Source organism: Diachasma alloeum, unplaced genomic scaffold (assembly GCF_001412515.2).
Source record: "Diachasma alloeum isolate Michigan unplaced genomic scaffold, Dall2.0 Dall_scaffold_00178, whole genome shotgun sequence".
Taxonomy (NCBI): domain Eukaryota; kingdom Metazoa; phylum Arthropoda; class Insecta; order Hymenoptera; family Braconidae; genus Diachasma; species Diachasma alloeum.
In genome coordinates this window covers 3,583,227-3,610,571 of record NW_021680344.1, presented here as the reverse complement: position 1 = coordinate 3,610,571, position 27,345 = coordinate 3,583,227, and the positions used below count along the sequence as shown (strand labels likewise).

At 36.6% G+C, this 27,345-nt stretch overlaps 5 protein-coding genes across 5 annotated transcripts in view; 2 read left to right on the top strand and 3 right to left on the bottom strand.

The window, feature by feature from the left end:
• LOC107040405 (E3 ubiquitin-protein ligase KCMF1) overlaps positions 1-486 on the bottom strand; it is a 7,832-nt gene extending 7,346 nt beyond the window's left edge. The window contains exon 1 of the mRNA XM_015260488.1: positions 197-486. Coding sequence (XP_015115974.1) covers positions 197-212 — 16 coding nt within the window. The 5' untranslated portion in view covers positions 213-486. The remainder of the gene's footprint in view (positions 1-196) is intronic.
• A 420-nt stretch (positions 487-906) lies between these two features.
• On the top strand, positions 907-4,710 carry LOC107038625 (dihydropteridine reductase). Its single transcript, XM_015257842.2, has 5 exons — positions 907-1,057; positions 3,092-3,175; positions 3,258-3,504; positions 3,799-3,991; positions 4,310-4,710. The coding sequence occupies exons 1-5, from the start codon at positions 968-970 to the stop codon at positions 4,407-4,409; spliced, it is 714 nt and encodes a 237-aa protein (XP_015113328.1). The 5' UTR covers positions 907-967; the 3' UTR covers positions 4,410-4,710.
• LOC107038634 lies at positions 4,461-6,638 on the bottom strand. Its single transcript, XM_015257854.2, has 2 exons — positions 6,157-6,638; positions 4,461-4,870 (listed from the first exon to the last, which is right to left on the bottom strand). Exons 1-2 carry the CDS (start codon positions 6,434-6,436, stop codon positions 4,731-4,733), a joined length of 420 nt encoding a protein of 139 aa, XP_015113340.1. The 5' UTR covers positions 6,437-6,638; the 3' UTR covers positions 4,461-4,730.
• Positions 6,639-7,859: 1,221 nt separating this feature from the next.
• LOC107038818 (ATP synthase subunit e, mitochondrial) lies at positions 7,860-9,323 on the bottom strand. The gene is made up of 3 exons (XM_015258116.2): positions 9,213-9,323; positions 8,126-8,282; positions 7,860-8,059 (listed from the first exon to the last, which is right to left on the bottom strand). Exons 1-3 carry the CDS (start codon positions 9,264-9,266, stop codon positions 8,025-8,027), a joined length of 246 nt encoding a protein of 81 aa, XP_015113602.1. The 5' UTR covers positions 9,267-9,323; the 3' UTR covers positions 7,860-8,024.
• A 3,711-nt stretch (positions 9,324-13,034) lies between these two features.
• The window catches only part of LOC107038883 (prolactin-releasing peptide receptor), a 37,982-nt gene continuing 23,671 nt past the window's right edge, over positions 13,035-27,345 (top strand). The window contains exon 1 of the mRNA XM_015258197.1: positions 13,035-13,543. Within this exon, the coding sequence (XP_015113683.1) occupies positions 13,166-13,543 (378 nt within the window). The 5' untranslated portion in view covers positions 13,035-13,165. The remainder of the gene's footprint in view (positions 13,544-27,345) is intronic.

Genomic DNA, 27,345 nt, shown 5'->3' with positions numbered 1-27,345 from the left:
GCCAACCCAAGGATCATAGGTTAAATCGCCAGATGCAGAAGATTTTTCATCCATGATAATCTGACATTTGTCCGGAGCAACTATTACGATACAATTGCCCGTAAATTTTCATTGACGATTTATTAACGAACATTTTGAGACTGTTATCCAACAAGACGTGCTCACAAGGATCACTCAGACACTTTGGGACACTTACCTTCATGTCGACTCATTTTCCGTTTAGAATATCATATACAAGGGAATACAACGGTGCCTCGATGGGTCACACGTTTATTCACGTGATTATATGGATTTTAAATATATTGCACAGATGTTTTATCATCAACACAATGAAAACAATGAACTATTTGAACGAGTGAGTTTTATGGATGAACAGTTTGCACTCGTTGAAAAACATTTAATTCTGTCCAACTAAAATTTATCCTTTTTTTTAACACCACTTGGTTGAGAATTTCCAGCGTAAAACCTAACCCAACTGGGGGCTAGTGTGACGTCACGAGGTGGATAGTGTCACGGAGGAGTCATTTTTTATGGCGAGCGACAGGGTTGCCAGCATCAGCGAGTTTCAAATTTTTTCCGCGGGAAATTCAAAACTCCCGATAGAAAAATGAGATCGCGACGTTAAAGCGAGGAATAACGTGGTAAAAAGATTTCCCGCGGAAAATTCTCGGCGAAAATTCAACGTTTGCGGTGAATCATTTAATTTATCGAGTTTTTAAGTGAGGACCTGTCGATTTGGGGGGGATTTCGAAGATTAATGGTTCTGGAGTCACGGCAAGATGGCGAGTCCTGGGATTCCTTTCGTTCCGCAGGCGTGGCAACGTCGCGCGCAGGAACGAAAAAAGCCGAAATGCAAGGCTCGGGGAAGTCCGGAAGGCCTCGGATAATCTTGAATCGACGATTTTCCTCGGGGAAGGGGCCGTCACTACCCCGTATTTTCGTAAAAAGCCTGTCATTACGTTGAAGAATGGCCACGGTGCTAGGACGTGTGTTTGTTTACGGTGGCAAGGGGGCCCTGGGCTCGGCCTGTGTCGCAAAATTCAAGTCCCAGAATTGGGTGAGTTTGATTTTTCAATTGTTAAGGGAATATTGTCATAACCTTGTTTCATTGAGGCGGCTTGCATGTTTATCAGCGACACCTCATCTGACATTTGTAATTGCGGCAACTTGTTGATTATCCGGTGAATGAAGGGAACATGTTGTCTTGGGGGAAAGTTTCTTGGGTTTATTCAAATTGTTGGGTGGACTAGTTTTGATTCACGTTATGGTATTTTATTCGCGGGGGATTGAGGGAAGTGAAGGGTATAAGAGGCTTTGAAGGCTGATGGATAATAGACCAGAACCTCTCACTTTCATAAATAACGGCTTATTGCTGACAGATATATTGTGATAATCTTTAGGTGTTGCAACGAACTGTTTTTTTGATGATTTACCAGTTCCGACGAATGTCAGCGCAATTGTTTCTAATTGTCTCCATTTCAGTTCGATAATATACGTTAAGAGGCAACAGAATGCTGATAATGTTCCAAATTTTTTAACAAATTTCTTTCCGGAAGTTATCGATTTAAAAAAAAAATCGAAGCGCATTAATCTCCAGGAAGTGATGATGATGATCAATGTGCTCTGGGTTCGAAAAATATTAACAACTTTGAGCAGGAAATTTGTTTGGAAATTTCGAAAATACGGTGGCCTTCCTTATTCCTTAAATTACACAAAATGAGCGCGCATGTAATCCTATATCTCAATAATTGCTATCAATTCTTTATAAACAACCGTCTCCATTTTGTACGGACCGTATGGTCCACAATCTTATTTGAATAAATTATTATACTCTATTTTAATAATTGGTTGAGTAGGAGAAAAACGAAGATTTCGTATTAGTTTTCAAATTTTTTGTTATTATTGTGAACGAGTTGAGTGAATTATCCACTTCCCCTCCCCTTGCATCAGAATCAGAAGTATGAAGTTTGAATGGTTGCTAAGAGTTATTGAGTTGGGAGAGAATGCGATTTGTTTTTCTCTCTATTGTTTGAATATAACATAATAAATCGCCGCTTTTCCCTTATGACTTCAATTAAGCTGAGTCTGATCTTTACATTATGAATTCCTACTGCAAATACTTTGCATTCCACACTTCAGTCCAACTAATGTGTACAGATGTATTATTACTCAAATAAATTTTGGAATAGAACTATCAGAATATTCTGTCATCTTATGTACTACTTCTCCCCTAGCGATGGGCAATGTATCCTTTATGCAATAAAATATAATAATAATAATAAAATTGTGAAATTATAGGATAGGTGTCAGTTAGACAAAGATCCAGAGCCTTAGTTTTATGAATAATTCGATGTGAAATCGTCGTCTTGCAGCTTCACTTTTGATACAAAGCCCCCAATTTACTTCAACAACTGTTACTTGCGTTTCGCTCCATCAAGTTGTTACAAATTCTCCGCAAGGAGATAAACCCGCACGGCTTCCGCGATAAAAAGCACGAAAAATAAAACATTATGTAAGACATCGGTAGAAATACATCATCAATCAAGAATGAGCTCTATGGTTCCCGGATTTCTTTTCCCTGTGAAGAATCCTGTTGCAAAAAATCGCGGAAAACATTTTCCCAAGATAAGTTCCTATGTCTCAAGAAAAAAACCATGTGAATTTTCCCGGAAAAATATTAAATCAGGCACATATTTGAAGGCAGCATCAATTTTATCTTATTAAGAATGAAATCACGTTGGATTTAAAATTTACGTATCAACATTGGTCGGTAAACAACGAGTTGATTAAGCAATCGCGAATGAAAAAAGACGATGTTTCTCATCAACTTTTTCATTTTTTCCCTTCTACGAGAAAAAAAAGAAATTCAATTAGCATTTTCTGAAAAAAAAAACCCAAGCAAAATCCCACATGGAAAAAATTACTAACGCAAATTAATTTTAAGGGAAAGAATTCGCCGAGGAAACATTGCCGGGAAAAAATGTCCGGAAATTTTTCAACGGGGAAATAAACCCTGGCCACCGAGTTTTCCATATCGTACCATTATCCCGATAATCTTTCTCCGAAAGACTCTTCTAATTATAATTTCTAGTGGGTCGGAAGCATTGATATGAAAGCTAATGACGCTGCTGACGCGAATGTTATCGTGAAGGGTGAGCATAGCTGGAAGGAGCAGGTAATTATCTCAATGTCCTTCGCATTCTTCGCGAGGGCATGAATATGAAGTAGCTAATGTAGGATTTGTCCTCCGGATTTAGGAAGCGCATATACTGGATCAAGTTAAGGAGATTCTGAATGGCGAGAAGGTGGATGGGGTTATCTGCGTCGCTGGCGGGTGGGCCGGGGGTAATGCCGCCAGCAAGGACTTCTTAAAGAATACGGAGCTTATGTGGAAGCAGAGTGTCTGGAGTTCCACGATTGCCGCTAGCATTGCAGCTCATTATTTGAAGGAAGGAGGGTTCTTGTCGTTGACTGGGGCTAAGGCTGCGTTGGAGGGAACTCCTGGTGAGCCTTCTGATCGAAAAAATTGCATGGAAAAACATTTCGCGTTTTTGCAAATGGTCGATTCTATTGAAGAATTCCGGAGCTAAATTCGCGAAAGTTTCCGCTCTATCTTTCCCTTCTTTGCATTGAAAAATGAAACGAAAAAATAAGAAAACTTGAAGCGAAAAAATTCTACAGAGATAAAACCAGTCAAAAACTAATAGAAAGGTTAATAGAAATCTAATAGAATTTTCTAGGGAATTCGCTAGGTGTTTCTATGAAATTTTTTCATACGTGTTTGTGAATTATTTCCAGGGATGATTGGGTATGGAATGGCCAAGGCTGCAGTCCACCAATTGACCAAGTCCCTAGCAGCTAAAGACAGCGGTCTCCCAGAGAACTCACTAGTCACTGCGATCCTCCCTGTGACCCTCGACACCCCCATGAACAGAAAGTGGATGCCTAAAGCTGATACCTCCACGTGGACCCCTCTTGATTTCATATCCGAGTGAGTCCAAAAGTTTTCATAATTCTATTGACATATTTTCTGCAGAAATTCCTCGGTTCAAATTTTCTCATTTTTTTGTTTGTTTTTTTTCCAATGAAAAAAGAAGAAAAATCTGCAAAATTCATGCCGAGGAATTCCTGTAGACAATGTTTCGATGGGAAAATTTGTATAGAAAAACCAATTCTTTCTGATTTTTTAATAATTTAGTTTCTATTGATCATTTTGGAATTATTTAATATAAATGAAATAGAATTTTCTAGCAAATTCGCCAGGTTTTCCTGTAAAATTTAATGAGAAAGTAATGAATTGTGCTTACAGCCTCTTCTGGAAGTGGTCTCAGAACGAAGAGCGCCCAAAGAGTGGAGAACTCCTCCAACTGATAACCAAGGACAACAAAACCGAGATCACATCCGCCTAAGAACACCCGCAATAAAGAGGCAACAATATGGCTAGTCCACATGACATGACATTTATTGAAAACATAAAAAATACAGTAACTCTATTACAAATTTACAAAAATTCATTCAGTTTCACCCGTATCAATGAATTGCCGTTGGAGTTACTCATGTTTGTTTTTTTTTCAACATTTTTTATGAGAAGTTGGGAAGAAGGCAGTTACGTTTGTACGTGATACTCAGTTCTTTCATAAAGTTTTTTTATGCATTTTGTACAGTACGAAAAGTCCTATGAAGTTGTGTATTAAAAATTGGTTCAATACATCGCTGTATTCAATAAAATCTCAGTCGCAACCACCATCACCACCACAATCCCCATCACCTCCAGCATCTCCAATATCAGTCCCTCCGGATAAGTCGTACGTTTCATGATTGCCATTATACGTGCTATTATAGAAGTGATTCAAAAATAGCATCGGTCCCACTGTAATTTTGTGGAATACCTTTAAAATACTGGATGATTAATCACAAGCCGTACATAAAGTTGTTGGTATACACTGATAGAAGTAATTAATATTATTGAGATGTTTTTTTCATGGAACAAGTATTATATGGTTGAACAAATTCCAAATAAATGAGAGCTTACGGTGAATATTGATTGTTTCTTTTTGAATTTATAGCGAGAATGGGAAAGTTCACGTATGAAAGCAATTTATACTGAATTTCTATTGGAATTCTATTGAAAGATTCTATTTGTTTTTGCGCCAATTCTAAATAAATATTTGTTTATAGAAAAATATCCATAGATGTTGATTTTTCTGTATAACTTATTCTGTCGGGATTGTTTTTATAAGATTTCTTGAGCATGATTTTTCCAAGTTTTTCTTCTGAGATTTTATTACGAGAAATAAATAAAAATACGACGGAAAAAACTCAGAAAACTTACTATGGAGAACTATTTACTAGAAATTATAATAATTTCTATAGAAAAATAGAAATCTATTGACTTTTTCTGCCAAATATCTATTAACAAAATAATACGGTAAAGTTGCATTATCTTCTATCAAAATGGCGCAAAAAACAAGTAGAATTTTCTAATACAATTCTAAAAGAACTTCAAGAGAATTATAGAGTTCTAATAGAAATTAAATAGAATTAAATTTTAGTCACACGTGTTCTGTCATAAATTGATACATCAATGAGTAAATTAAATGTTGTTTTCTCGAATGAAGACGATCTTTAAATTGAGCTTTCCGTGTGCCGCATTGAACGGAATTTGTAATATTCAAATTTGTGTACAAGTGCCGTAATCTGTGATTTTATTATTCTAAATTAATGGAATTTTTTTCTGATGAAGAAACACAAACTTGTTTCAATTCAACGACATCTCACTGCAATCTCAAAGTCTTTTCGCGTAAATATTCATTCTGATTCGACATACGAAATGCTCAGTTCAATTATAATTCACTTGGAACATATTCTGTCGTAAGTATAATTTTAGTTTTTGCGTACACCAAAGAATTTTCGGAGACAGTAAAATTTTACGTTAGAAAGAGATCAAATATTCTCATTCCTGCGCCAAATAAAATGAACTCGCATTCTCGAGCAGTTCTATCCTCTCAATCGAATGCATCTCAAGGATAACTAGTATCCACAAAAAATCGCATCAATTTGAAAATTAACAACTAAATAATAGCTGGTTCAAATGAAATTACCACGTTAAAATTAATGATTTCTGTCAGTGTATTAAAATTCCAAAGCCAAACTTACTATCGACGACTCCGTCAGCTCTCGGATCGTAAGGCTTTTGCAAATCTCTATTCCCAGAAGATGTCATAAAATCCTCTTCACTCTCGATACAGCACATGAAGAATGCCGAGCAGCATATCAAAAAAATTATAATCACAAAGATCCATGCAACTAGTCCGAGGTTCTCTAGGCCGAATGTCATTATTCTATAGTTTTTGCGTCTTTTTATGACGAGTGAAATTCCCTCCCTCAAACGCACCCGCCACGATTGATTAATTTTGGTAATAGATAAACAAAACATGGGGCTTTAGCATTTTACCAATTTTTTGGGGGGAAAAGACGGACTCTCTCATGTCACCATTGGGACGATTACCTTGAGCAATTGGTTTTTTATGTCTTATTCAGTCTAATTGGGCGCGATTGACTTGGAAGTGGACGCTACGGAAGTTATTTGATAACCGAGGCGATTCACGCTGGCTGTCCTTGCAGAACTGAGGTCGTGTGTAAACCCCACCCACGGAGTGGGGCACTTATAACCCACCCCTTGATAGAAAAAAAAAGCGTTAGGAAACGGAGAGTGCGTAAGGGTGAATTGGAGTTGATGCAGTAGACATTTTCTTTATCCACGTTTGTTCTGCATTTTATGGGGTACGAGGGTGGTGATGCGGAATGTACATGGGGTTTTGTGTTTTGATTGCTGATACGGGGGGTGGGGGAGGGGCAGATGCTGGGGCGGGCGGAAAAATTGTTGAGATCCGAACGAGTACGAGAAAAATTTTATGCGAAAATTCGATAGCGAATTCGCTAGAAAATTCTAATGGAGTTCTATTGAAATTCCATTGAAATCATCAATAATTAGTTAAAATATCGCAGAAAATGTCCAATATTACATAGAAAATATCTGTCTGTTCAACTTTTTTTTTCTCTGCTCCATTTGTTTTCCAACGTTAAAAAATTGAAAAATGGAAATTTGATCCGAGAAGTTTCCATAGAAAATGTCCTAAGTTGCATAGAAAATTTGAATTTTTCTTCTGATCGATCTGGTTATATCCTCTAACTGCTGAAGAGGCAAGAGCCATCGAAAATTGGAATTTATTGATTTTTTTAATAGAATATTTCAAGCCTCGACCGGGCCAAATTGCACACCATTTTTTCATCACAATTTTCCACATAATATTCATCTGAGAATTCCACACAATTTTCCAATATAATATTCCATAGAGGTTTGAATTGAGAAATGCAATTCTCATTCAATATTCCCGGATTAAAAACGGTATCCTAGAACTGAGGCAATGAAAAATTCGATAGCCAATTCGATAGAAAATTCTACAGGATTTCTATTGCAATTCCATTGAAATCGCCAAGAATTAGTAAAGAATTTCGCAGAAAATGTCCAATAGAAAATATTTTACAGAAAAAATCAGGCCAAATTCATCTTTCCGTTCAACTTTTTTAATGGAAATTTGACCCGCGGGATTTCTATAGAAAATATCCGAATAAGTTGTCAGAAAATTTGAATTCAGTGATTTTTTCAATAGAATAATTCGAGCCTCGACTGGGCCAAATTGCACACCAGTTTTTCTTCACAATTGTCCACATAATATTCATCTGAAAATTCCACACAATTTTCAAATCTAATATTCCACAGAGGTTTGAACTGAGAAATCCAATTCTCATTCAACATTTTCGGGCAAAGGCAGAGACAGGTAATGAAGCAACTTTAATAAAATCTATAATCTAAGGATAATTTATTTCAGAATTTTGGATTCTGGAAACGAAGGCTGATGGTATCCAGCAGAAGAAATGAGAAGTTGTTTCCTATTCACATGGCAAAACATCTTATATAATTTCTTTAATCAGGATGAAATGTACTAGAAGAGGTGAGTGATCTACTTCATCATTGCTTCAAGACTCGCCATCTCAGCTGAAAAAAAGGCATATTATAGTGAAGTGTCACTGCCATTATCCTTGTTGTTTCAAACTGACATACCCGCGGATGCACGTTTCTTCTCCTCAGCCAACTGTTTGTCCCTGATCACTTTCTTCTTGGCTTCCACTTCACGCCAGGCGGTTTCCTTCTTGCTCAATCGATTCTGGTGGAAGGCACCGTAGAGAATACCCGATACGAGCATACCCCATCGTCCGAACTTCATTAAAGGGGAATTTTAAATTATTGTTGATATTGTATTGGAATTAATTATTATTGTTTTAATGGAATTTCGCCATCGTCTGAGTTTTCACATTTGATATGCACAATGTTCTGGCCGAAATGAGTACATGAAGAGCGTTCAAATTAATTTCACGACATTTCACGTGTCAAGAAAATTAATAGAAAAATCTAGCGTTTTCTCTAAGAAATTGTATTGAATTTCTATTGGAACTCTATAAGAATTCTATTGAAAAATTTTATTTGCTTTTTGCGGTAATTCTATTCAAAATTGCATCTGTGTTTGAATTTTATGTGCGAGGTGTAGAAAGGAGTAAAAAAAATTCAATAAAAGAAAGCTTGAAATGAGATTGCAATGTTTAATCAATCTCCAGAAACTTGAGAACAAGTGATTTTGGAAATTATTTTGATAGGTAATTCTTCGAAATAATTAGCTATTAATATAATTTCCTATTAATTATTGGTAATTACCTATCAAAATAATTGTTAATTTTTCCATAATTAAATTATTTTAATAGTTCCTTATTAAAAATTAATAGGAAATTATATTAATAGTTAATTCTGCGTTTTTTTTTGAGACAGGAATAACAATTGGATGAAGTGAGGTTAGGATTACACTCACAGCACTTTTATTAACTTCTCTCGTTAGGAATTGTATATTAAAAAAACCTCAATGATAACTATGATGAGAAAAAAGCAGAATTTGATGATTTTTTTTCAACGATTGCAATCACGAATTCTATCCGATAGTGTTTTTATAAAATTATGTAATGAGATGAGGGGTTCGGAATGACAATTGTCGGCCATGAAACAATTGATTGTTGAATTTATGGGTGCAGTGTCTCGAGTAGTTCAGCGATATTGTGAATAATAAAAAATTTTTGTGACTGTAACATTGTTGCTTATTTACCTTGATCAAAGGGGACACCCTCACGGGCCTTGGATTCAGCTCGACCGACGACATTTTTTCTCGTGCACAGGGGAAGCAGAATTCCGGATTCTGAGGAAACGAATCGAATGGAAAATTCGAGCAAGCGCCATCTTCGTAGGGATGAGCCACGCAGTCGGTGAAGAAGAATTTCCTTGGTAAAGGCGGAGAATTGAGCCGGGATAAAAATTGCATATCCAATTTTGTGAATCATGCAAAAATTTCACGGAAAAAACTAGTGAATTCTCTAAAAAATTTTATTGAACTTTCCGCTTTTCGAAAATTCTATTGAAGTTTAATTCTTTGAATTAGTTTTTAGCTTATCCGCGCGATTTTTTTAATAGAAATGTTCAATGGCAAAAATTCTATAAAATAACTTATTCTTTGGAGATATTTTCCATAGAAATTCCTCGGCTTAAATTTTCAAAGGTTTTTTCTCTTGATTTTTTAATGAGAAGTGGAGAAAAATACAGTGTAAATATGAAATATCACAGGGACGAGGTCATTACCGAAGCCATTCATCTGGATAAAACGATCTTTAGACCCTTCCCAGGGAATAAAGTTCAACTTTACTGTTTTAATTCTCCAATGAGAGTGAAATGGAAAATTCGAGGAAACGCCATCTTCGTAGGGAAAGAAATTTTCTTGGTAATGGCGAAGAATCGAGTCGGGATAAAAATTAATTCTCCGATTTTGTGAATCACGTACGACAAAATTTCATGGAAAAAACTAGTGAATTCTCTAGGAAAATTCTATTGAACTTTCCTCTTTTCTAAAATCCTATTGATATTTAATTCTTTGAATTAGTTTTTAGCTTATACGCGCGTTTTTTAAATATAAATGTTCAGTAGTAATACCACTAGTGCTTCAAAATTATCGGATATTTTCCGATAGCTTCGTTGCCTAGGAACGATTATGTTAAATTTTGCAGAAAAATCCCTCGTGCTTCGCACTGGGGATTTTAAACCTGCAAAATTTGACACACTCGTTCCTACGCAGGGAAGCTTGAGGAAAATATCCGATTAATTTTGAAGCACGAGTGGTATTTGACGGATCATTTTTCCACTCGGATTTCGGCCAAGCAGAGTGCAGTGAATAGCATCCGGATGCATTTACACAGGCATACATTTACAACCCACTTTTTTGTTTATCTGTCACACAGAATATTAAACGTGAAATGCGTTGAAAAATGTGAAACATTTGAAAAGCTACTAGTGAATTTCCGTCGAAAATTTTTTAGAAATTTCCGCTCTGATTGGCTGAAATCCGAGGGAGAAACATAATCAATAGAAAATATTCTATAGAATAAATCAATAGAATTGGATTTTTCTATACAACCGATTCTATTGAGATATTTTCTATAGGAATCCACGGCTTAAATTTTAAAAGGATTTTACGTTTGATTTTTTAATGAGAAGTGGAAAAAAATATAGTGTAAATATAAACATCACAGGGACAAGGTAATTACCGAAGCCATTCATCTGGATAAAACGATCGTTAGACCCTTCCAGGGAATAAAGTTCAACTTCACCACTTTTTTAGTTCTCCAATAAGAGCAAAAATAAAGAACAATCTCCATCAGACCAATATTCATCAGCTTCATGAAGATAGGAGAAAAGAGTTTCGCTGCATCAGGAAACAAAATCGTTCAACCACCCAAAGTGACTTTAGATTTAATTAATATCAATAAAGGTCCTTGAGTAATTACTTTTTCGTCATACCAGTGCCCACTCTTCAACGTGACTCCACTCATGAAAGAATTTCGTGGGAAAACTTAACGAATTCAGTAGAAAATTTTGTTGGATTTCCATTGAACTTTTATTGAAAATTCTATTAGTTATTGGGTGATTGTATTGGAACAATTCCACACTTTTACTGTGCATTTTTCTCACTCCATTTTTCTTCTCTTTCTATTAGTTTTTCAATTTTTCCTGAAAAAATTCTGATGAAAAATTAATTTGTTTCGATTAATTAAATAAAAAAGTGATTTGTTTCGATTAACTGATTAAAAACTAAATTTGTCTGATTGTTCTAATAAAAATTGAAAGCTTGACAAATTTGCGACAAGGAATTTCTACAGAAAATATTTCAATAGAATAACGCTAGAAAATTTTATTGACTAGAAATTCAATAAACTTTTTGATATAATTCGCTTCTGATTGGTCCATGAGACGTCGAATACCGCGATTCTATTGTTCAGAAGGGTGATGGGGGAAATAATCCACCAAATTCCCAAGGTTTTTCATTGAAATTTTTTCGTATGTCGAATACCATTGCCCACGCCTCAAAGTACCTGCACGCACGAAAGAATTTGAATTTCATTGAAGTATTCCATAAGGTTACTGTTTTTTTCTCACTCCATCTTTCTTTTCTTTGTACTAATTTTTCAATTTTTTGTTTGCAAAAATTCTAATGAAAAATCGATTTGTTTTGATTAATTGAATAAAAACTTAATTTGTTAGATTGTTCCAATAAAAATTGACATCTTCAAAATTCTATAGAAAATATCTCAATAGAATAGCGCTAGAAAATTTGATTATCTAGAAATCCAAAAAAATTTTCCACGCCGAGAAAAAAAAAATTTGCCATGTAAATTTACCACTTGCAAGAAAATCCACACATTTCAAATGCAAATATTTATCTACACTTACTTCTGGCAAGTAAATTTACTTGGCAGGAGTAATTTTTTTTCTCAGTGTAGCAAATTCGCTAACATTTTCACTGAAATTTTGTCGTATGTCGAATACCCCAAAGTGCCATTAGATTTAATTAATATCGATAAAGGTCCTGAAATAATAAATTTCCTATAATACCATCGCCCACTCTCTAAAGTGCCCCTTTAATCTAATACATTCAAAAATGAAGAATTAACCTTCCAGCAACTGGCACGTGGGTCTCACTGCCCTTTCCCATGAAACTTGTGTTCAACCTTCACTGGAACATCACGACAACAAAATAAACAAAATCACCCACCTATCCGCGAGACCCGTGACAGCCTGCGCAGAGGGGTTGTTAGCGAGTGCCGGCGAGATTCGCCGGAGAGCCAGTGCGAGTCGTGGTACCGCGGGGAGAGCCTGATCCACCTACTCCAGTCGTGAATGGAGTGACTGTCGTATTCATGAACGCTGAACTCTCGGAATTTCAATAATTCCTTTGTCACTCGGGATGGGTTGTCGGTTCGCGGCCGGTGTTGGGGCAGTTCATTTAATTTGTCGAGGAAATCATCACATGTAGGATGATAGGGAGAGTCGCGGTGCATGCCACAGGTGCGCGTGGCCGGTGCAATATTCAATATTCGTTTTACCGTGCAATTTTAATGGAAAAATTATAAGTCAGTGTAGTTTGTGAGTAGTTCAATTAATGAATTACAATGAGAGAAAAAATTAATTCTGCCGAAAAATTATGTTCCCTCAGAACAGAATTATGGAGTTCTCTCAGATCAAATGATTGTCGTACAATAGATTATATTTTTTCCTACCAACAATTCGAATTTTTCTAGGGATATTTCTGATGATCGCGACGAAAATTTGATTTTTGTGAAAGATATTAAATTTCCTTCTATCAAGTCGGTTAATTTCTCTGAAGTAAATCTGTTCCACACCTTCAAATGTTCTCACGTGGAACATATAGTTTTTCGACAGAGCTAATTTTGGAATGTAATTATTTGGAATGAGGTAATCACTTGATTTCAATTCATGAGTTTCGCACTTGCATCAGAGTTTCATTTCCCCCCGTTATCCATATTGCCCACCATTCCCTAACCATCTCAAATTTCACCAATTATAAATACTTCGTGATAACTTTACCCAAACAAAAATATCAATGAATTCTGCCTCAAAAGCTCACGGAACTCTTCCGCCTGAATTAAAGCACAACGAACTTAATTAAACGAAATAAGAGACATCACCAGTGAATAAAGCAACGAAAACCCCAAAATGCGAACGTCGCGCTCAGACCTTGACGCTATACCTGACCAGTACCTAGAGACGATAGCTCATTATCTAATGGGCATGAGGAACGACACAGTGGACCTCTCGAAGCCGCAGCTGCGGCCCTCCTTCACCAACAACTATGCCCTTTTTATACTGCTGTACGTTGTGATGATTACCTGCGGCACGATCACCAACATCAGCATGATTTACCACATCATGCGGCATCGGCTCTACCGAGACCCCACGTACGCTTATCTGATCAATATCGCGATATCAGACGTGACAAAATGCATATTCGTGCTACCCATCACTCTGGCGGTATTGCTGGTGCAGAACTGGATATTCGGAAAGTTCCTGTGTTACTTCCTGCCTATGCTTCAGGTGAGACGCTGGGACGTGACTATATCTTTTATTTTTTCCTTTCAAACGACTAGTTCCGCCCGTTCTTCTCGATCCAATGCTTCATCCAAATATTAAAATCTCATAGGAAAATGAATAACCTCACGAAATATGAGGAAATTGCAGAACGCTTCGAATGCTCAAGGCATTCCTCTGCAGGTACAGTTATTGAACACTATAAAAACAAAACGAACAGGATAGTGAGAAAAAATTACAGTTGAATTATTTCATTCAAACCAAAAAATATAAATTAAAACCTGACAATCGCTACTTTTCTAAGAAACCTCATCTCAGTAGTAGAAGAACAGCTAGAGCTAGTCATTTTAAAGGAAGAAATTACGGTCGGAATAATAATTTTATCGATCTTTTATTTTTTCGTTTCACTGTTAGAAAATTACTCCTGAAATTTCAAGTAAAAAGTCTTGAAATTTAGAACAATCACTCGTTCTCACGAAATTTTCATGTATTTTGTTATTGAAAAATCAGTTGAATTCTGAAGTATTCAATAGAATTGCAATTTTCAGATCCACATGATAATGAAAATTATTAAATAATTTGAAAATTCAAGCAGCAATTCTAGGCGTCATTGAAATATCAGTGATAATCTAACATGAAAAATCCAATTATTCTGAATTTCCAACCTGAACGAGGGATTCCATGAACGATTTGATCTTAAATTGAATTCAAATTCACAACATTGAGAAATCAAGTGCAACTATTACTTAATTATCAAAAAATTCCTAACAGTGTTATTGATTGTTGTTATTATTTTTTTTACAATTTTATTCCTGTCCTTTTTTTTTGGATTGAATGTTGTTCCACGATTATCTTTCGCACAGTAAAATTTGCCACGATTTTCTACGTAATTTTTATTCACCTTTTCTCTCCGTGAAATTGCGCTTATATTTTTCCGATAATTCGGTCGATATTCAGCATCTAATTAACAGTAAATTTATCATCCCAATTTGTGGTAAAATGAACTTTGGATTGCAGTCGAATCGGAAACTTTAACTATCCGGGAATGGATGTCTATAATGCAACCAATCATGAACACGACCCCCAATTAGTAGCACCGCATATATAACCACCGTCATGTACCCCTCCTCTCTCAATTGAATTGCCTGTAACTTAAGTTTTTGATTTCAATTATAAACTTTTATCATATCGGCTTGGTGAGAGTCTCCACATTATGAAATATTACGGGAACATAATTCCGTAGAAGTTTATCTCGGCCATAAAATTTCGGCCTACATCCGTCTGCATAAGCGAGGCACAGTTTCATGTTTTTAAAATTACCCAGAGATGACATATTTCGGAATAAAAATCAATGAAAGACGAATTAAATTGTCGATTTGATTCCGCTAGGGTCTTCTAGACAGCTCAATTTAACAAATTAGACCCGAAAATGTGTTCGAATGTCTTAAAATAAAGATTTTTCATCAGCATTTTTTATCACAAAAATTATTTTACCCTTAATTTCGTAGTTCCCTTTGAATTCTGTTTTACAACTTTTTTTTTAATTAAAAAAGAATGAAGTATTTGAAAAAAATTTGAAAAAAAATCGTGAACATGCAGCATTATTAGAATTACATTTTGCACAGAATTATTATTATTTAAAACATTCGATGTTCATACATAAATAATTGAAATTGTTTAAACTTTCGTAAATCTAATTTTTTTAGGCCTGAAATTGATTTCTGATAATAATTTTTATGGTGGAAAATTAATTGTTTACTAATTATTTCATCAATTTTCCTCCAAAAGAAAACTTTCTAATTTTTTTCAGATTTTGAAATGTGTTCTAACGGTTCAATATCGACCTTCAAATTCAGACTCCCAAAGTTTAAATAATAAAATTATTGAAAAATATCTGGAAAATTAGGGTCAAATGAGGCTCAAATGAAAGCTCTGATGTTCGATTAGAAAAGTAGAAAAGAATTTCACTGGCGAGAAAATCAAAGTACTTGGTTATCCTTACTGTCTCAATTTTAGACACCAGTTTATTCAGTGCAGAGAGATTTTCAAAAGAACTCAAGAACTGCAGATGTGACCCTGAATTGCGTATTGCTGCAGGTAATTGAAGGGAATGAGTGCTCTATCATCGGAAAATGAGTGCCATTCGCGCGGAACATGGCACAGATGAACAAGTGTAAACGAAATAAAATTGAAGCCTGTGTAAACCGAAACGAGTAATGTCGAAAGATGGTGTCTATTCGGCTCCAATTTCCCAACAAAGTGGGCTATTAGCGGCGGAAAATTGGTGGAGGGGAAATGGCGCTTGACTCCGGTCATTTTCATTATCTCTGTTTGATCGCGGTGATTATTTTGTGCCAATTCTGGCTTGAATGGCCTGTGATGGGGTTCGCGGAATAATGAAGTGATTGGAGGCCGCGTGCAATTTGGAAATATGAATTGCTATCGAATACAAATGAATCTGTGGACAGAATAATATTGTAGAAATACATTGGCAATAGCCTCAGGGCTTGATGGCATTCGAAAAGCCCAGGGGTGACATATACCACGAGCATTTTCATGTTCCATATGTCATGCTGTTTTTCATTTCAATAATTGGAATCTCGTGCAAATGCACACGCACTCTAGCGGTTCAATCGACTACTAGTTCGGGCAGGTCGCAGAGCTGTCAGCTAGCCGGTTGAACTCGGAGCCGAAACTGTTCTCGCAAGAATAAACATCATTTCGCTCAATGTTTTTATCATTACGATATTTTGTAATAATCGAAGCTAATTGATTCAGTCGAATATTGAGAATAATTACATTTTACTGATCATGGAGTTTGCGGAGAGGAAAAACAAGAATAAAACGTTTTGCAGTGTGTATGGATGAACGGCAAAGTTTGTGGTAATTCAAAAGTTAGATTTTATCGTTTTCCTCGCCAAAACGTGGATTTAGTTGCAATAATTAATAAGTTCGGTGAAGAAGAAATTATTGATAGACGTACGGCTTGGATTAAAATATTGAGAATGGGCAAAAAAGTGTCGAATTCCATGAGAGTTTGTTCTTTACATTTCACTGAAGAGGACTTCTTTTTGGCATGTAAGTAAAAAAGCGATTTTCAATATTAGCTTGGAAATTTATGAATTGAAAAAAATACGACGAAATATATTACTGATTTCTTGAATTACAGCCAGAGCTCAACACGACAATTCAGTAATTACTCACCTGAAGAGAACAAGTGTTCCTTCACTCAATCTGCCTCCTCAATCACCCACAAACAATCGGAATTGTGGAGAGAAATTTTTGTAAATCTTCTCCACCACGAAAACTCTTGGCTCTCGGATGTGTATCAGCAAATTTACAAATCTTATGAATAGAAACTCATTTTATCACAGTCAATTTAATAACAGTAATATATAAAAATGAGGGCTAGCGTGTAACTCCGTGTGCATTTGGCCGTTCGACCTGCCCGTGCTAGTTCTCTATTTCGCCACGAGACGGCTTTATATTAAGCCACGCCTCCGTCAGCGATCCCAATAGAGTTGATTGGATGTGCTAAATTATATGTTCCCCTGAATAGATTTTTTATCGTGTTGAATCAATTTATTTGTGGACAGAAAAGACAGTTTCCACCAAAACACGATTATTTTCGTTGTTGTAATTCTAATAAGAAGAAGATGGCAGTTGCATTCCGTCTGTCAGAAATACGTTTTTAAAACCACTGAAGCCCAAATAACTTGAAGAAACAGAAAACAGGTTCGAGTCAAATTTGATTGCTGGTCAGTGGTCAGTTTCCAATGAATATCTCGGAATCTAAGGCAGATGACAAAATTTTTGTCAGAATCGGTTTTGTCGAGCAAATTGAGCACTGCGAAAAAGGTTTGTTTGGTGAATGACTAGATTTAGGGTGGATGTGGGATGAAAATGTAGAGGGAGTTGTTGGGAAAATTACTGTAGCCGGATTAAAATAAGCACTCTATATTCCTGTGGGATCGAACCACTTGTCAATTAATTTACACTCTTTGGTTTTCAATAGTTGAATGTCTAATTACACTGATAATTGTCTTTCACTGTTAATTCGTTGGGTCACTGAATTTAGACTGGATTTAATCAACACAGGTGATGTACTGAACAAAACGGTGATCTTACAAAGACCGGTGATGTACTTGATTACTAGTGAGCTAGGTGAGGTTCAAGAAGCTACTGTACTCGGTGAGGTGCGATATAAAACTTGTACAGGTGATTTGCCCGAGATAGACTTGTACGGTGAGAGGCTAAGCCTAAACTGATTCGCGCGTGTTTCGGTGACTTATGACTGATGACCCGAAGGGTCCCGGAGATTTTCGAAGTAGGCCGATGGTCGACCAGAATGTTCTGGAATTTTAGTTGCGTTTCAAACAAGGTTATTATAAAAATTACGATGTCTCCCTCAGGTTCGGAGATATTCCGCAAAAACTCAGTTAAGAGTTCAGTCGACTTTAAACCGTCATACCGCTTCACTTCTGAATTCAATAATTTCAATTCCTCCCTGTCATTCGACGCCATGACATCCGTCAATTATTCACCTCCATGAATTATTTCACCCTAAAACCTTCATTCCCCCGAACTTCACTACCACAATCGTAAATCATAAATTTCAACCAACAAAATAAACTTCCGAAACGCGTTAATTGGGATCGAAAATATCGCAGCGTGAAGCATTCAAAATTCCGGTGTCAAAATGCCATATCAATTACAACTGCCATTGTCGCCATATATTCGCTCCCATCGAACTTGCAAACCTTTTAGTTTCCATGAACTATCCCTCCGAAGCGTGAATTCACAGACAACCACGCTATTTTCCAAACAATGGGTAGTTTTCCGGTGAAAAGTTGCGCCAAAACGGAATGGCTCGGTTACTGTTTGCCTCGGAAATGAATTCGTCACTGAGGCATTTCATCCCAGAATTTCGCAGTTACTCGAAATGTTTAGTTCCATTCAGTGTAATTTCCAATTAGTGAAAGATGAAAGTCTGAGCCCCACGTTCTAACGACGCTATGAGAGGGGTTTACTTCCGGAAATCCGATTCGTAATGCCCTGATAATGCAGTTTGAATTAATGTATTCATGAAGAGACGATGCGTTTCATCAGATCCGCGTACAAAGAAGGGGGAGGGGGATTTAATTACAATTGGTATAAACTTTCATTATTAAAATCAAATGTTGACGCACAACGTGATGTATAATTAGAGATTGTCTTGATGAGATGTGCCCGGGGGTGTATTATTTCCATGAATATGCTTGCTTATTTTTAGTTGCACACCGGGGGTGTATTTTCCCCGGGCTGATAGTATAATTTTCAGCATTAACTTGTTGATTGACAGGATTCATTTCGCTGAATATCAAGTCGCGGTTTGCAAGCTGACGCACACGTGCTGATGAGAATTTTTTCCGGGAAAATGGGGGAGACGGTATTGTGCGAATGATCCAAGCCAGTTTTTCGATATCAGTTTCAATTTCTCGGATTACTATTATTTTATTCCATGCCGAGAATAATGTCTCGTATAGTGCGCAGAATGATAAGTGCACGAATAATAAGTTTAACAACTTATTATTCATTCCTTAGACGGAGAAAATTCACCAATTAGTTGTTGAAAAAACGAATTACCAACTAGTTAGTGAAATTTAACAACGAATTAATTAAAATTCAGAACAGATTTTTCAATTTCATTCGACAAGCACTTGTTCAATTTTCGATTAACGTTCGTCGATTTTTTTTGATGAATGCATATTCCATTTTCTGGAGGAAAAAACAGAAGTTACTATACCCCAATTTAATAAATTCAATCAATTTTTCCTATAAGGTAGATAGTGAGGGTATATACATTTGGAAATAATCCCGTAATCATTTATATCTTGACAATATTGGAATTTAGGACAATCACTCAACTGTTTACTTCTCTACTGCGTCGTACATTCCAAATTATTTTCTCTGTCCCAGTATTTTCTTTTACGAGCGGTTTATTATATATGTGGGGCCTGTGTCCCTTACACACACAAATTTCAAGAACAACAGACCCTTGTCCGACACATGGTGATAAGGGAAAACCATGGAGGCCAGAGGGCAAAGGAGCACTGCAGTTTCTCTCTAAGGAGTCCGTCTCTCGAGGAGAGAAGAGGCGTGAAGACCTCTCAAATAAATAGTTCTGTTTTACCTAACTCTCTGTTTTCATTGACTTTCATCCCGATAAATCCCATAATTACAATAGACAATCGATCAATGTATCCCCTAGAAGATATTTTCGCAATAATCTACAATTCCGTGTTACATTTAATCCATCAAGTAAATCGACGAACGTTTATTGAAAATTTAACAGATGGTTGTCGAATGAAATTGAAAAAATCTTTTTCTGGATTTTAATGAATTAGTTGTTAAATTTCACCATCTAGTTTTTTAAATTTGACAACTGGTTGGTAATTCATTTTTTCAACAACTAGTTGGTGAAATTCACCAAATAATTTTCTCCGTGTAGAAATTATAGTACGGAATAATAAACACAAATCGTTTGATTCTATATCTTCATTCATCAGAGTACAAACGATCAAACGTTCAAGCGACTCTTGTCAAGACGCGCGAAAATAATTTATAAAAGTGAATAAATAGATGTCCCGGCATCAAATAATACGAAGAAACCAAATTAATTTCATCCCGTTTCTCTCCTTACTATTCACTAATAATACAAAATAACGAGACCCTCTCATTGTTGTTGTAGTTACTTATTCTGTACATTATTATTATTACTATGTTTGGAGATCACTTCGAGTTTCCAATTCCCCCGAATAGTTAAACATAATTAGCCATTGTGCAATCCCGCATAATCCTCTCTTTAAACCCCCATGCCCCGGAAAACAATTCCAAATTTACCCTGAATTGACGCAGAGCTAATGAAATTCTCGTGACGTGAAATAACCGTTGGAGCGCAGGTGAAAAACTAGACAAAGGTCCGCCACACACTCCCCTGGGGGAAAGTGTATCGGAAAATTCCGTTGTTCTGCGTAAATTTTTTCCCCGAAACGTCGGATTTTTTTCCGCACATGGTCCTCAACAAAATAAATCCGTATAAAAATAAAAACTAGATGCTACAGATACTGAATGATCCTCTCGATGCTTTCTGTGGAATTCATTCTATTGAGATTGCATGTGAACACGAAAATTCACGGGGATGAATTCAATGAATTTCTACAGACAATCGTTTGTTTCTCGCCCGCACGACTGCAGAGCGTTTTTCAGAGTAGTGAGAGGATATTTCAATAGACTATGAGATAACATCTCAATTTAAAACATTCATGGCATTACAAGGAGAAAGGGGACTTTTTCTGCGGACTGTCTCATGGGCGTGAATAATTACTCAGTGTTGTGTAATAATTCACATGTGTATACGAATTTTTTTGTAAATTCATTTTTACTAAAAATTCAATTTCAGTAAAAATGATTTTAGTAGAAAATTATTAACATAAAATGAAATAAAATTTGTTCTTCACATGGGAAGCAGAAAAAAATTAATTACCAGTGCGGGAAATTTTACTGTATAGAGAACACTGATTGTTGAATCCATAAGTACACTGAGAGAAAAAATTAGCTCTGCCGAAGAGTACATGTTTCACGCGAGGGAAATGTTTACTTGAGGGAAATTAACCAACTTGATAGAAGGAAATGAAATATCTTTCACAAAAATTAAATTTTTGTCGTGATCATCAGAAATATCCCTAGAAGAATTCGAACTGTTGGCAGGAAAAAATATAATCTATTGTACGACAATCATTTGATCTGAGAGAACTCCATAGGTTTATACAATAGAAAGAATACATTGACAAGGAAAGAATATTTTTTTCTCAAAAAAATTGTCCCCTCGAAGTTATGTAGTTTTGCAAATGGCACAGTTATCGGCAAGAAAATTGTAGTTTCCTCTCGAAATTATCATTTGTTCCATGGAAATTAACAGTGTTTATTGGACAAAGACATACACTACTCAATAACATTGACTTGATATATTTCACTCCACGATTTCCTTTCGTACAGTTTGTATCAATTATTTTCATTACTACGAACAAAAGTCTTGAGCATAGTCTGTTTTTATCAAAATTAGGGTTCTGAATGCAAAATCACTATTGTTCCTCAGCTGTGCGGTGCATGCACCGCCTACCCTGTTCTCAAGAACAAAAATAAACACTTCTCCATAAAATTGTCCCCCTTCACTCGAAATAGAAAATGCGAGTGAGAAAGGACAGATGGAGAATGGACGCAGATGAAAATGAGGGTGACCTGGTGAAATCTGAAGCGAGACGCAGTGGGGTTCATTAAACTCATGCGACAAACAAACAAACCACTGCGGGGATTCTTGGCTTGAGGGTCATTGGATGAAAGTAACTCGGGGGAATAAGGAAAACAAGAGTGCAAAGTGAGGGATGAGAAACAATACACAAGGATAATGGGAGTGCCTCGAGATCTCTCGATCGTTTCCTCAGCAGTCGTTTCTCTCGGATGTCTTCGCTGGAAATTTTTCTGTGCATTCAGCTGCTCGCGATTAATCACCGGACGGTTGTGTCACATGTATGACATTTTGTCAAATAAGTTGAACAGAATCACAACGAGAAATAGTTGGAAATTAATGAAGTCTGCACTGAGAGAAAAATATAATTCTTCTGACTATATTCCATCACCATCGAATTATAGTCAAAAAGTCCTCAACAATTTTTCATGGGTTACGGTAACTATGGCCGGAGAAGTAATTACTACAATGGAATGTAGTCATTGTAACTATTTTATAGTTATGCTCATGATAGATTTGTCGTGGTTACTTTTCAACTTTGGTTAGTTTAACAACATTTTGATTTGCAAAAATTACGCTTGTGAAGTTACTACAATGTTATGCGCCGCATACAAAAAAAAAATCGTATCGTTCACCAAAATGTCTCAACTATTTTCTTATTGTAAATCGAACTTCAGATTTTTCTCTCAGTATGTTGAAGTCAATGGAATTAGGCGAATTAATTTAACCCGTATGATGTGACCCCTCGGACCAGTCAACAATCCTTTTGTGGTTGAGATGCCCCAGAGGGAGCGTATGAAGAAAAATTTTGAATTTACATTCTTCATTTTCGTTTTTAATGTTATTTCTGACGCATGAGAATGGAACTTTATCCATGCAGCCTTCACATTTGAAGAAATAAAGAATGATATTTCATACTTCCGACCCGAGACACTTACTCCCCATGAAAATACAAATATTGCCTTATAAATATCGCCGCGAGTGAGTGAATAAAATGACGCAAATCATTTAGATTTCGAAATGATCCTCACGGTTCAATCCCTGCAATCTCCCCCAAATTCACCTTGAACCTCTCGAATCTCCAACTCAATAAAATTTAAATTTGTATTTTCCTTCCGCTTCATTAAAATAACGGCCCCGGCCAATGTCCCTGGCAATCCCCGTGACAACCGAGAGAGAATGAAGTAATCGCCAACCGAAAATTCAAGAGGACAAGCCGTGCTGTACTGGAATTCCACATAAAACTACGCGATATATCCCTGTCGACGGGTGAAAACCAGTCGACAGGGAAAATCACCCGTTAAAATCCCTCTGGAAATCACGATAAAATTATTTGAAATCAGTGAAGTCAGTAGAAGTCAATGGAATTACGCGAATAAATTTAACCCATATGATGTGACACTCGAGTCAGTCACACTGTTAAAAATTTCTTTAAATTTCAGTCACACCGTCATCTGAATTTTCGATGTTGTGAGGTTGAATTCAATTTCAAATGAAAGTGTTCACTAAATTTCTCATTCGTCTTGAAAATTCAAGAAAATTGGATTTTTTATGTTAAATAATCATTGATTTTCCAAAGAAAGCTTGAATTTCCAAACGCATCGTAAAAATCAAACATCACATATAATTCAATTTTCAATAAATTGAGAATTCTGAAAAGTTGTTGCCTAAATTTACCAAATTTTCAAGGTGCCGTATGGATCTAGAACTCGAGAATTACTTGAATATTCACAAAATTAACTGATTCGTCAATGAAGAAATATACAGAAATTTCATGTTACATTGTCGTTGTTAAAAATTTCAAGCTTCTTGACTTGAAATTTGAAGAGTAATTTTCTAACAGTGGAGCAATCCTCTTGCGGTTGAGATGCCCCAGAGGGAGTGGATGAAGAAAAATTTCGAATTTACATTCTTCATTTTCGTTTTTAATGGAATTTCTGATACATGAGAATGCACCGTTATCCATGCAGCCCTCACATTTGGAGATATAACGAAAGGTATTTCATACCTCCGACCCGAGACACTTATGCCCCATGTGAATACAAATATTTCCTCATTAATATCGCCGCGAGTGAAAGTGGTTGAGTGGAGCTGGCCATTAGCTAAGACTCCAACATCCTGGGGTTTTGAAATATTTTGAAAGGGTGTTATGTCGACCAGCAGAAGCTCTCAGACCGGGAATGTCATGAGCACGCCATAAAGTTTTGCTAATTAGCACTTGCAAATTAAATTCCTGGGGCTCATGAAGTTTGTAAACTTATCGTTCTGCAATAGGATGAAAATCTCGAGTGCAAAATTCATTTCACCCGCATCAGAGAGAAATAAAATCACCAGAATTAAAAGTAGGTTCCACCAAATGTATAAATAAAGACTTTGTTATACAATTGAAACTACAATTTTCTTGCCGATAACTGTGTTATTGGCAGAACTAAATAATTTCGAGGGGCCATTTTTTTTTCGGAAAAAAATATTCGTTCCTCGTCAATGTATTCTTTCTATGGTATAAACCTATGGAGCTCTCTTACATCAAATGATTGTCGTACAATAGATTATATATTTTCCTGCCAACAGTTCGAATTCTTCTAGGGATATTTCTGATGATCACGACAAAAATTTAACTTTTGTGAAAGATATTAAATTTTCTTCTATCAAGTTGGTTAATTTCCCTCAAGTGCACATATAAAAAAATTGTATAAAAATTGTCTATGCGGATTGCGCATTGAATTTCTATAGTATTTTCGTACATGATAGTCGGATATTTCTATAAGGATATTTTTTATACAAATTATTTCTATACGATTTCTATAGGTTTGATCCTATACGACCCACTGCCACATGTACAGAAACATTTCGTACGGAGTTGCGAAATTTCTCTGCGTTTTTCTCTGGAGCGTTTAGACATCTTTCGTATGAAAACAAAAATTTAGGTAAAAATTTATGTAAAGAAATAATTCGTATAGAAATATCCGAATATCATATACAGAAATCCTACAGAATTTCCATACGCAATTCGTATAGAAAATTTCTATACGATTTCTTCGTACGTCTAAATCTCTTCCACTCCATCAAATATTCTACCCGAGTCGAGGATTTGGTTCTGATTGGACGTACACAGGTCTTTAAAGATCTCTCCAGACCTAGATGGACCTGGTAAGTCCTAATCACATCTGCGACGTACTTGTCCAGAGACCTTTCGAATCCTCAGTTCTTTTCGGTCCTGAGAAGTCCTCCTCGATGCTACCGAGAACGCGTGATTTTACGAGCGGGTGAAGGGGAAGGCATGTATACGGAGGGTTGAAATTTGTAGCCAACGAGGAGACAGGGTTGCAGAAAATATTTTAGCCACCCTCATCTCCCCGTTTGCAGGCGGTGTTTAAATAAAAAAAATATTGAACGTTGATGCTGTATTTATTGACCCCCTGATGCCAATGAAACCCTCGGAGGTGACAGAAAAGGGGAAAAAATTTTTTTCATTTTCACGTGGATCAAGGGTGAAAGTCGATTTTCGCCAAAATTGAATTTTTTCGCCAAGTGAAAGTTGATTCTGTATTTTCTAACAATTCTGATGCCAATGAAGGCGCGACAAAAGACGAAATAAAATATTTTTTTTCACCCCGAGCCAAAGAGTCAAATTGTCTGTTTTTCCAGAGGGAAAGTCGACTTTCGCCAAAATCGAATTTGTTAGCCGGGTGAACGTTGATTTCAACTATTTAAGCGCCGGGCTAGTCAGAACTGTCAAAAGTATGTGGAAAAAGTGAAAACTGAGAAACCGTTTTTTTTGGCCCCAGCCAAAGGGTCAGATTTTCGGGTTTTCCGGGGCAAGTGGATTTTCGCCAAAATCGAATTTTTTAGCCGGGTGAACGTTGATTCCAACTATTTAAGCGCCGGGCTAGTCAGAACTGTCAAAAGTATGTGGAAAAAGTGAAAACTGAGAAACCGTTTTTTTTGGCCCCAGCCAAAGGGTCAGATTTTCGGGTTTTCCGGGGCAAGTGAATTTTCGCCAAAATCGAATTTTTTAGCCGGGTGAACGTTGATTCCAACTATTTAAGCGACGGGCTATTCAGAACTATCAAAAGTATGTGGAAAAAGTGAAAAATGAGAAAAAAAATTTTTTCTCCGGAGGCCAAAGTGTCGGTTCTTGGATTTTTCCGGGGGGAAAGTTGGTCCAAGGGTCACAAGGGTCACAAGGGTCAAAGTGTCAGATCTTGGATTTTTCGCCAAAATCGAATTTTTTAGCCGGGTGAACGTTGATTCCTACTATTTGATCGACGGGCTATTCAGAACTATCAAAAGTATGTGGAAAAAGTGAAAACTGAGAAACCGTTTTTTTTTGCCCCAGTCGAATGGTCAGATTTTCGGGTTTCCCGGGGCAAGTGGATTTTCGCCAAAATCGAATTTTTTAGCCGGGTGAACGTTGATTCCTACTATTTGATCGACGGGCTATTCAGAACTATCAAAAGTATGTGGAAAAAGTGAAAACTGAGAAACCGTTTTTTTTTGCCCCAGTCGAATGGTCAGATTTTCGGGTTTCCCGGGGCAAGTGGATTTTCGCCAAAATCGAATTTTTTAGCCGGGTGAACGTTGATTCCTACTATTTAAGCGACGGGATATTCAGAACTGTCAAAAGTATATGGAAAAAGTGAAAACTGAGAAACCGTTTTTTTTTGCCCCAGCCAAAGGGTCAGATTTTCGGGTTTTCCGGGGCAAGTGGATTTTCGCCAAAATCGAATTTTTTGGCCGGATGAACGTTGATTCCTACTATTTAAGCGACGGGCTATTCAGAACTATCAAAAGTATGTGGAAAAAGTGAAAAATGAAAAAAAAAATTTTTCACCGGAGGCCAAAGTGTCGGATCTTGGATTTTTCCGGGGGGAAAGTCGGTCCAAGGGTCACAAGGGTCAAAGTGTCAGATCTTGGATTTTTCGCCAAAATCGAATTTTTTAGCCGGGTGAACGTTGATTCCAACTATTTAAGCGCCGGGCTAGTCAGAACTGTCAAAAGTATACGGAAAAAGTGAAAACTGAGAAACCGTTTTTTTTTGCCCCAGCCGAAGGGTCAGATTTTCGGGTTTTCCGGGGCAAGTGGATTTTCGCCAAAATCGAATTTTTTAGCCGGGTGAACGTTGATTCCAACTATTTAAGCGCCGGGCTAGTCAGAACTGTCAAAAGTATGTGGAAAAAGTGAAAACTGAGAAACTGTTTTTTTTGGCCCCAGCCGAAGGGTCAGATTTTCGAGTTTTCCAGGGCAAGTGGATTTTCGCCAAAATCGAATTTTTTAGCCGGGTGAACGTTGATTCCAACTATTTAAGCGCCGGGCTAGTCAGAACTGTCAAAAGTATGTGGAAAAAGTGAAAACTGAGAAACCGTTTTTTTTGGCCCCAGCCAAAGGGTCAGATTTTCGGGTTTTCCGGGGCAAGTGGATTTTCGCCAAAATCGAATTTTTTGGCCGGGTGAACGTTGATTCCGACAATTTAAGCGACGGGCTATTCAGAACTATCAAAAGTATGTGGAAAAAGTGAAAA

Bases quoted from the DNA above. Each gene is read 5' to 3' on its own strand.
- LOC107038625 (XM_015257842.2), top strand. From the start codon at position 968: ATGGCCACGGTGCTAGGACGTGTGTTTGTTTACGGTGGCAAGGGGGCC. The intron at 3,505-3,798 runs GTGAGCCTTCTG...AATTATTTCCAG, and splicing joins TGCGTTGGAGGGAACTCCTG to GGATGATTGGGTATGGAATG. The intron at 3,992-4,309 runs GTGAGTCCAAAA...TTGTGCTTACAG, and splicing joins CCTCTTGATTTCATATCCGA to CCTCTTCTGGAAGTGGTCTC.
- LOC107038634 (XM_015257854.2), bottom strand. From the start codon at position 6,436: ATGTTTTGTTTATCTATTACCAAAATTAATCAATCGTGGCGGGTGCGT. The intron at 4,871-6,156 runs GTAAGTTTGGCT...ACAAAATTACAG, and splicing joins AGCTGACGGAGTCGTCGATA to TGGGACCGATGCTATTTTTG.
- LOC107038818 (XM_015258116.2), bottom strand. From the start codon at position 9,266: ATGTCGTCGGTCGAGCTGAATCCAAGGCCCGTGAGGGTGTCCCCTTTG. The intron at 8,283-9,212 runs GTAAATAAGCAA...CCTTTAATGAAG, and splicing joins GGGTGTCCCCTTTGATCAAG to TTCGGACGATGGGGTATGCT. The intron at 8,060-8,125 runs GTATGTCAGTTT...CCTTTTTTTCAG, and splicing joins GAAGAAACGTGCATCCGCGG to CTGAGATGGCGAGTCTTGAA.